Below are 10,891 nucleotides of genomic sequence, written 5' to 3'. Positions count from 1 at the left end.
GAGGCGTGGGGGGAGGGCGAGAATGTTGGTGACCTAAATAGACTATAACCAGGGCATGGCCTTTTTGCGGTCACGTCATGTGATCATGAAAAACTCCTGGCCCCTTCAATGAAGGAAAGGAAATGAGGAAAATCTAAGTAAATCTAAGCAAGCTGGTCCCAAACCCATCTCCATCCCCCTCAATCTTCACTTCCCTCCCTCATCCTCACCCTCCACCCTCCACCCTCAACCTCAACCTCCTCCCTCACCCTCCACCCTCACCCTCAACCTCAACCTCCTCCCTCACCCTCCACCCTCACCCTCAACCTCCTCCCTCATCCGCCTCCCTCATCCTCCTCCCTCACCCTCCTCCCTCACCCTCCACCCTCGGTCGTGGGAGCCTCAGGAGTTGACCACGGCGCCTGACCAGGTCTCGTGCTTGGATCCTGGGTTGAGGTGGGTGATGGCGACCTCCACAGCCTGGATCTTCTGGTGCTTAGGAGGGATGGAGCAGATCTTATAGCTGACCTCATCCCCTTCCATAGGCACGTACTCCCCCTCGATACTGTAGAGAGGGGAGGGAGGAGGACGGAGAAAGAGGGAGGGAGTAGAGAGAGGGGGGGGAACAAGGAGAGAAAGGGAGAGGCAGAGGCACCGAAGGAGGGATGAGAAAGAGAGAGAGACAGAGAGTAGAGAGAGGAGGGGGGACAAGAAGAGACGGAAGGGGAAAAGTAAGAGAGAGAAACACATTGGGGGTGACTCAACAGTCCTTTGCAGCTTCTCTCTCCGACACTGCGACTGTATGAGCGTCTCCTAGGGTACACTGTGTATGAGCGTCTCCTAGGGTACACTGTGTGTACTCTGGCAGCAGTCAAGGACAGAGAGCCTTTGTCTAAGCTGAGGACGAGGCCTCTGCCATGGCTCCACAGCTCCACAGCCCCAGCCACGACTGGAGGACTCAAGTCTCCGCTGTTGGCAAGGGAGGGTGGAAAAGCACTCTGGGACACCAGGCTGACGCACACACTCTTATATTGTACAGAGTTGCACACACACACACACACTCACACACACACTCTTAATTGTACAGAGTTGCGCACACACACACACACACACACACTCTTAATTGTACAGAGTTGCACACACACACACACACACTCTTATATTGTACAGAGTTGCACACATGCATGTACTCACTCTTATATTACACACATGCTCGCACTCACTCTTATATTACACACATGCACACACTCACTCTTATATTACTCACATGCACACACACACACACACACACACACACACACTCACATATTACACACATGCACACACACTCGCACTCACTCTTGTATTACATACATGCACACACACACACGCACACAAACACAAACACAAACACTCTTATATTACACACATGCACACACTCACTCTTATATTACACACATGCACACACTCACTCTTATATTACACACATGCACCCACTCACTCTTATATTACACACAAACACACACACTCTTATATTGTACAGAGTTACACGCATGCACGCACACACAGAAACACACACACATACACTCTCATAAAGACTTACTTATTGCAATGTAGGTCGCTTTGGATAAAAGCCTCAGCTAAATGGCATATATTATTATTATATTATATTACATACACGCACATGCAGACAAACACATGCAGACACACACAGACACACACATACACACACGCAGCGTTTTCACCTTCAAATCGAGACTGACTGAATCTCTGTATACAAGACTTAAGAGTGTGTGTGTGTGTGTGTGTGTGTGTGTGTGTGTGAACTGGTGGGTAGCTGATAACAGAGGGAGCCTGTTGAAGGTCATCTGATATACTTCACTCCTACACACGCCCCCCTGAGGCTTGTGTGTGTGTTATGCCACTCTACTCCTACACATAGCAAAACCCAAGAGTGCGTGTGTTCGTGCGTGCGTGTGTGTGTGCGTGTAAATGGACTGCACTTATATAGCGCCTTTATCCAAAGCACTCTACAACGGCCTCTCATTCACCCATTCACACACACACATTCACACACCAATGGCGGCAAGCCACCATGCAAGGCCCTGGCCCACTTACTGGGAGCAATTTGGGGTTCAGTGTCTTGCCCAAGGACACTTCTACATGTGGCCAGCCGGATCTCGAACCACCGATCTGCCAACCTTGCGATCATTAGACGGAGGCTCTACCTCCTGCACCACAGCCGCCCCTGTGTGTGTGAGGGGGGGCATACAGTCTGTGTGTGTATGTACTGTATATGTGTGTGTGTGTGTGTGTGTGTATGTTTGTGTGTGTTTGTGAGGGGGGGGGGGGCATACAGTGTGTGTGTGTGTGTGTGTGTGTGTGTGTGTGTGTGTGCGTGTGGGGGGGGGCTCTTTTTTGTTCTGTAGGAGAGAAATGTGTGTGTGGGTGTCAGCTCAATTAGACTGTAGCTGTGGGTGTAATTGGAGGATGGGAGAATGATTCACTTTATTTGTGAGCGTTAGAGTGAATGACACCTCCGGCGAGGTGTGTGTGTGTGTGTGTGTGTGTGTGTGTGTGTGTGTGTGTGTGTGTGTGTGTGTGTGTGTGTGTGTTGAATGGTAGAGGGGTGCTAGCCTGTATCTACCATGTCTATTAGGTAATGTGAGTGGTGCCACAATTATCTCTCTCTCTCTCTCTCTCTCTCTCACTCACTCACTCTGAGATGTGGACAAAGATGTCGCTTGCCCCGTCAGCTGGTGTGATGAAGCCGTGTCCTTTGGAGCGGGAGAAACATTTACACACTCCGGCGTACGCTGGCCCCTCCGCTGCACGGGCCGACCTAGAGGGGGGGGGAAGGGGGGGGGGGGGGGGTTGGGGGGAGAGGGGGGGGGTTGGGGGGAGAGAGAGAGAGAGGGAGAGAGTATAAACATCTTGAAATACAAAGATGCAGACACACTTAAACAGCATCCGTGTGTGTGTGTGTGTGTGTGTGAGAGAGGTTGGGGGAAGAGAGAGAGAGAGAGAGAGGGAGAGAATATAAAAAGGTTGAAATACAAAGATGCAGACACACTTATACAGCATCCGTGTGTGTGTGTGTGTACTCACGCCGAGCAGGTGCGAGTGCGTCTGGTCGGCAGAGGGCTGGGTATGAGGTAGCCCCTCATGGGCGACGGGGAGCGGTCCCGGTTGCGGCAGACGGGCGGGCGCAGCGAGCTGGGGAACACCGGCGACACGGGGGACCCCGGAGAACGGGAGATCAGGGGAGGGGTCATGGGGCGCGCCGGTGACCCCTGGATGGGCGTGGCTTCAGACGACGACATGTCCCGCCGGGAGCGAAGGAGGGTCGAGGTGTCACGCGGAAGGAAGCTGGAGGAACCGTCGCCGCGACAACCACCACCTGTACAAGGGGAGGAGGGAGGGAGGGAAGAGCCGTTGTTGTTTTTTCCTCAAAGTGTTCATAAAGGTCCAAGTCCCAGTTCATAAAGGTCCAAGTACTGGGGGAAGGGTGGGGGGAGGGGGGGGGGGATGCGGGGTGGTGGGGGTCTTTGCATTGGGTAAATGAAGACCAAGTCTGACGTGTTGGTCCGATTTGGGCAGAAGTGTCTGGAGAGCTGTAGAGACACTACTGTTGGTGTCCTCTGCTCTGACTGCTAGGTACCATTCAGGGATGAGGTGTGTGTGCAAGTGTTTGTGTGTGCGTGCATGCGTGCATGTGTGTGTGTCCAAGTCAAGTGTGTGTGCATGTCCATGTGCGTGCCCAAGTGTGCCTGCGCGTGTGTGTCCATGTGCGTGCGTGCGTTTATGTCCAAAAATATGACCTCCTCAACAGTTTACAAAAGAGAGACGACAGACATAAACGGATGTCATGACAACAGAGAGAAAAATAATGAAAGAATAATTCTCTCTCTCTCTCTCTCTCTCTCTCTCTCTCTCTAAAGATCATCATTTTCTGAACACAGGATTCAGTGGGGTGTAAATCAGGGCTGAAATGCTTGAAATGAAATGCTTATGTCACTGGCTCACTCTCACTCTATACTTCTCCCTCCTCCCTTTCTATCCCTCTTCCTCGTCTTTTTCTCAAACCTCCCCTTTTTATTTCCCTCCTTCCGGCTTCAGACGCCTCTTAAACACGACGCCATCAAAAGACACGACCTCCCAACACCTTCCTTTCAGGAGCTTCTTCTTCTTCCCTCTCAAAAAACCCTGTGCAGCCAATCAGTGACCTCGCCACACACTCTCAGGACCCCACTTTGCCATGGCAACACCAATCAGCTGGCTGGCAGGTCATTGCCGTGGAGACCTGAGAGAGAACAGACCCCTTATTCACCTCCAACAGCATTACATCACCGTCTATTACATCACTGGCTCCACTGTCAAACTAGAAGGGGAGGGGGGGTTGAACAGACAGACACACACACACACACACACACACGCACACACACACGTACACATCCCTCTCCCATTACTGACCCATTAGGCTAGTACACACACACACACACACACACGTACACACACACACGTACACATGTACACACGTACACACCTCTCCCATTACTGACCCATTATGACCAGTTAGGCTAGTGCACGCAGACACATGCACGCACACACACACACACACACACACACACACACACACACCTTAAAAATCCTGGGTTATATAGCAGCCGACACATTCTCCATTATAAAATTTGGTTTTTTTGTTTACTGAGAGAGTGTCAAAGAAAAGCCAATATGGCATCATCCTTTTACCAGGATATTAAAGCCTATTGCAGGATTCTTGGGTTATTTCTACAATATATTGGGCTATACATTGCTATATCCAATGTATATAAATATGTATATTATATATTGGGCAGCCCTAATCTGTAGTGTGTGTATAAGGGTTTTAATTCAGCCCGTGTATGTGAATGTATGTGAGAGAGTGAATGAGTGAGAGAGAGAGAGAGAGAGAGAGAGAGAGAGAGAGAGAGAGAGAGAGAGAGAGAGAGAGAGAGAGAGTGAGTGCGCTGGCGTGTGTGCACTGGAATTTTTGTATATGGGTGGAATATGTGTATATGGGTGGAATGTGTGTATATGCTGGTGTGTGTGTGTGTGTGTGTGTGTGTGTGTGTATTTGTGTGTGTATTTGTGTAGAGACTGGCACCAGGATGTTAGTGTGAGGGTCTGGTATATTCCGGTACTTTCCCTGACTTGACACCCCCTGTGTGTCCCTGACACACTCATGGACGAGGACATTGGTTTAGCTTCAGATCCAATAACCAGCCTGCTGCAGGTCCAGATGACCATAACTAGATAACAAGATCCAATCAGGAGTGGCTAGAAAAGACTGACTGCTGGAGGGGTTATCCCCACTGATGCACGCACATACACGCAGTCACGCACACAAACACACACACACGCAAACGCAAACACAAACACCTTTTCATCAAATATTTGGGAAGGTTCTGGAATTTTCTCAGACCCTCACACACACAAGATCATGGTGCCAAACACACACACACACACACACACACCTGTATTTCATTCAACAGAAGAATTGTGAGTGAACCCTGTGTTACATTTCCCTACCCTTACCCCGGCAAGTTTTAAAATGCGTAAAGGACTTGGTACAATTCACTGGAATATCCGTAGTTTGCGTAAAAATCTTGATCACGTGGTTGTATTAATTGAACAAACTTCCCTGGATATTCTTCTTCTTTCGTGTAACGTCAGAGGTCCAACTCGGTGTCGCGTAGCCATGCCCGCATCTCTGGTTCTAGGTCGAAGAGGCTGGCTTCTGAGGGTGGTCTATATAAGGGGCAGATGGTGATTATGTGGTCGGCGGTCTGCTCTGGGTCACCGCACTCGCATGCCGCACTGTCCGCCAGGCCCCACGCCTTCATTGATGTTTTAAAGCGACCGACACCAGTTCGTAGACGGTTCAGTGTGGTCCATTGCCGGCGTGGTAGGTCGTCTCCTCCAATGGCGCCATCTCCTGGGTCCCAGATGTAGCGGTGGATTCGGGAGGGCCCGGCTGACTCCCACTCCTGCTTCCAAGCTGCTGCCAACCATGCATCTCTGGAGATGTCCTCAGAGGTGGAGTTGAGCATGGCTTGTGCTGCCTTGTTGTAAGGGTGGCGGGTCTTGAGTCGGCTTGGAGGTGCTGGTGTTATGGTGGTGTTGTGCAGGATGTGCCAGTCATGCTTTTGTGCCTTCCTGGCCAGGGCGAGGGTGGCAGCCTCCCGTCGGAGGCCGGCCGCTGCTATTCCCGCGAGGACTGGCAAGAGGGACACAGGGGTAGGCTTCAAGCATCCAGTTATTATTCTCAGGGAGGTATTGATAGCCACGTCGACCTTTCTCGCATGAGGGCTTCTGCTCCAGACTGGGGCGCAGTATTCCGCTGCAGAGAAGACCAGGGCTTGGGTGGATATTCTTAGCGTCTTAGCGGAGGCTCCCCAGGTTGTACCAGCAATATTGTTGGATATTGTTGTGTTGGGTGAAACCTGGCTCAGGATGAATGTTGATAGCTCTGATGTGAATATTCAGGATTATAATCTCTTTAGAATGGATCGTTTGGGCAGGGGGGGTGGTATTGGTATATATGTTAAGTCACATTTTTCAGTTTCCATTTTACATGCAATTTCTATTCCTGACTGCTTTGAATTTCTGGCTCTGAAAATCCATCATGGCCCAGACCCTCTGACGGTAGTTGGTATCTATCGCCCTCCCTCTGCCGATTCTCACGCCACTGACACCCTAGCTAACCTGCTTTCAAAATATACTGACAATGAAGTACTTGTTCTGGGTGATCTCAATATTAACTGGCTGAGTGATATTTCCTCGCAGCTTAAAGATCTTGCTTGCAGCATAAACCTTTCACAATTGATTTTAGAACCAACTAGACCAAACCTCAACGATGACTCGAAATCTACATTATTAGACTTAATTTTAACAAATAAGGCTAGCAAATATACTAGTGGTGTCTTTGACCTGGGAGTCAGTGATCATTGTCCTGTTGCCTGTGTGAGAGATGTGAGGTTAAAAAAGACTACATCTCAGGTGATAACCAAGAGGAACTTCAAACGCTTTGATGCAGAGTTGTTCCTGAGGGAGCTGGATGGCTGTGACTGGGGTTGCGTGAGCTCTCTCGATGTCATTGAGGACGCTCTCGAATCCTTTATATGTACATTTAATTGCGTTGTGGATAGGCACGCCCCTTTTAAAACCACTAGGATAAAAGATAGGGTCATAGTGCCTTGGTTTACTCATGAGCTATCTACCCTCTTTAATAACAGAAATAGTGCCTGGTCCCGTGCCAGACGTACTGGTGTCCCCCAACACTGGCTATACTTCAGGCAGCTCAGAAATAAGTGCACTTCAGCCGTAAGGAAGGCTAAATCCGAATATTTCCTGAATCTGATAACCACCTCATACTCTAACCCTGCCAAATTCTGGAATGCAATTAATTTGACTAAACATCGTCCTTCCAGTGCTCTCCCCCTTAGTATTACTGTTAATGACTCTGTGATCTCTGATCCTAGCGACATTCGCCTTGCTTTTAATAAACACTTCTCCGAAGCTGGTCAGCTATTTGATAGGTTGTACCCTGGACACCCCTCTATGGTGGTTTCTAATGATACTGCCCTTGTGGACCGTGTCCCCCTTTTTACCTTTCAACGATTTACTTCCGCGGAGGTCCTCAAGGTTTTAGAAACTATTGACCCCAAATCATCCACTGGTGAGGATAAACTAGACTCATTTTTGATAAAATTGGCTGCGCCAATTATCAGCGCGCCGCTAACTTACATTTTTAATCTTTCAATTTCCTCTGGTGTATTTCTGTTGGTCTGGAAGTCTGCGCGAGTCATTCCTTTACACAAAGGGGGTGATAGGGCTGATCCGGATAACTATCGACCGATCTCCACTCTCCCATGCCTATCTAAAGCACTTGAGACCTTGGTCAATTCTCAATTGAAACGCTTTCTATCAATCCACTCAATTCTTAGTCCCCATCAATCGGGTTTCAGACCAATCCATAGTACCATCTCTGCTATCACACTTGTAACTAACGACATAGTCTCGGCCTTGGACAAGAGGAAGCACTGCGCGGCCCTCTTTGTCGACCTCTCGAAGGCATTTGACACGGTCGATCACCACTTGCTCCTAGAACAGCTATCCGATATTGGATTAGATTTAGGTGCGTGTGCGTGGTTCCATGACTTCCTTACCCTCAGGCGTCAGTGTATAAAATCTTCACTTGGCAATTCAGATTTTATAACGGTTACAAAGGGTGTCCCTCAAGGTTCGGTGCTGGGCCCTGTACTTTTTACCATCTATATTAATGAACTGGTATCTTCGCTAACCGGTTGCCACGTCCATTTATATGCCGATGATACCATTCTTTATAGTACAGCAGATTCCCCACATGCTGCTACTATCAACTTGCAGCTAGCCTTTAACTCACTGCAAGACACCCTCTCGAGGCATAAGCTAGTCCTCAACTCGAAGAAAACGAAATTCATGTTGTTTACTAGGGCTAGAAATGTGGACCTTACAAAGCTTCTTATATCCACAGTTGACGGCTCCTCCATTGAGAGAGTTACCGACTACAAATATCTTGGGCTGTGGTTGGATGAGAAGCTATCATTCAAAACGCATGTCGACGGCGTCGCCTCCAAACTTCGGCAAAAGGTGGGCTTTCTTTACCGTAATCGGTCTAGCTTCCCCTTGCTTTGTAGGAAGAGAGTTGTCGAGGCGGTATTCCTGTCCGTATTAGATTACGGTGATGTTATCTATAGGCATGCAGCTTCACATTGAAACAATTGGACTCAGTTTATCACTCAGCTCTAAGGTTTATTACCGGGGACAGTTATGACACTCACCACTGCATACTCTATGACAAGGTTGGCTGGCCCTCTCTTTCTCTGAGGCGCAGTTACCACTGGAACTTGTTCGTTTTTAAGGCCATCTGTGGCAAGCTTCCTCCTTATATCTCATCATTATTAGACTGGAGTCTTGGTACTTATGTGACCAGATCTAATAGTTGGCTTTCTTTTCGGGTTCCGTATGCGCGTTCAGACCTGGGTAAAACAGCCTTTTTTATTGATGCCCCTAATACATGGAACACTCTGCAGCAAACTCTCCGGTTGGAGGTCCTCCCCTCTGACTCTACCTTTAAACTCCTGGTGCAAAAACTGTATTCTAATAATTGCAATTGTTTTTAGTTTTTTCTTTAATCCTGTCTTGCTCACTGTATGTTTGCCCATCTATATTAATGATCACTATTCTATTGTACACTCGACGTCACTGTAAATGAGGGTGACCTCAGTGCCTATCGAGTTTTTAAATAAAGGTTTGAAATGAAATGAAATAAGACTTTCTTATTCTAGATCTGGACAAGCCTGTCTGACCAGCAATATTGACAGAGGGTATTAAAAGACACAAATAAAGCTTGCACATAAACACTGCTCACACTCACACTCACACTCACACTCACACTCACACTCACACTCACACTCACACTCACACTCACACTCACACTCACACTCACACTCACACTCACACTCTCACTCTCACTCACTCACTCACTCACTCACTCACTCACTCCAGGGGTGCAAACTGCTGATGGCCCAAAAAGGTGACACATTTTTTTTTTTGCGGCTAACCTTAGGGGGGGGATAGCGCTAGCACTAACGGTGGTCTAACAATGATGCGTGTGTAAGTAGCGGTAGCCCTGACCTTAACACCTGCAGAATTACTTCGAAAACTGTTTACCGTGACTGAGTTCTCGTACACCCATCTCTGCAATCCAAGTTACATAACAGATATGCCACAAACAAACATTGTTTGCATGACAATTTTTGCAGGGTTATTATGCTAAAGTTGAGAGAAACTAACATTCACATTAACTAAATGGAAAGTCAAGAAGGCTCAGGTAGAATTCTCTTTTCAAGACCCTAGTCTTTCTCAAAGACAATTTGAATCTAACACACAAGGTATGACCTGGCAGGGGTATACCTGCCTGCATTTGCAAGAGTTTATTTGCAGTAGTAATGGGGACTGAGGTTATGATGATGTACAATGAAGCTGAATCATAAAAGTTGATGCAATCAGTGTAAAATTATAAATGACTACCGTTGAGCATACTGTATATTTATACATATTCATACTGTATTTCACATGTCTCTTGATATAGCTTCTTTTACCAGGGGTGCAAACTGGTGATGGCCCAAAAAGGTGACCCATTTTTTTGCCGGCTAACCTTAGGGGGGGGATAGCGCTAGCACTAATGGTGTTAAATAGATACCGCTAGCACTAACGGTGGTCTAACAATGATGCGTGTGTAAGTAGCGGCAGCCCTGACCTCAACATCTGCAGAATTAGGCTACTTAGAAAACAGTTTACTGTGACTGTGTTCTCTATGCTGTCTGGAATTGTACCTAGCTGCCTGAAGCTAAAAGTTATTTCAACAGCAGCAGAGTTCAGCAGACAGGGAGATTAGTTAGCTCACGCGTCATGTGACTTGGATGAGACTTAGACCCCCGCAGATCTACACAATTGCAGATCTACACAATTGCAGATCTACACAATTCACATGGATTACCTATTTTGAGATAAAAACGGCTAATTTAGCAGAAAGGTGACAAGTTTGCACCCCTGCACTCACTCACTCACTCACTCACTCACTCACTCACTCACTCACTCACTCACTCACACACTCACACACTCACACACTCACACACTCACACACTCACACACTCACACACACACACACACACACACACACACACACACACGGCTTAGACCTCTATGATAGTGTGCAGTGGTGGAACTTTCCATGGCCATACTATGGCCTCTGACCAGAACAGCCTAGTGAACCAGCTGACTAGGCAAATACTCGCGCCACAGACACACACACACACACACACACACACACACACACACACACACA

At 48.0% G+C, this 10,891-nt stretch overlaps 1 protein-coding gene across 2 annotated transcripts in view; it reads right to left on the bottom strand.

Annotated features, from left to right (window-relative positions):
* Window positions 1-377: 377 nt before the first annotated feature.
* The window catches only part of carhsp1 (calcium regulated heat stable protein 1), a 21,293-nt gene continuing 10,779 nt past the window's right edge, over window positions 378-10,891 (bottom strand). For both annotated transcript variants that reach the window (XM_080524135.1, XM_080524136.1), the window contains exons 2-4: window positions 3,067-3,358; window positions 2,678-2,800; window positions 378-544 (exon numbers count right to left, since the gene is read on the bottom strand). In XM_080524135.1, coding sequence (XP_080380261.1) covers window positions 382-544; window positions 2,678-2,800; window positions 3,067-3,281 — 501 coding nt within the window. In that variant the 5' untranslated portion in view covers window positions 3,282-3,358 and the 3' untranslated portion in view covers window positions 378-381. The remainder of the gene's footprint in view (window positions 545-2,677; window positions 2,801-3,066; window positions 3,359-10,891) is intronic.

This window comes from Nansenia antarctica, assembly GCF_963989245.1.
Source record: "Nansenia antarctica genome assembly, chromosome: 2".
Classification (NCBI taxonomy): domain Eukaryota; kingdom Metazoa; phylum Chordata; class Actinopteri; order Argentiniformes; family Microstomatidae; genus Nansenia; species Nansenia antarctica.
Note: the sequence above shows the minus strand (reverse complement) of the source record. Positions and strands in the feature narration are given on the sequence as shown.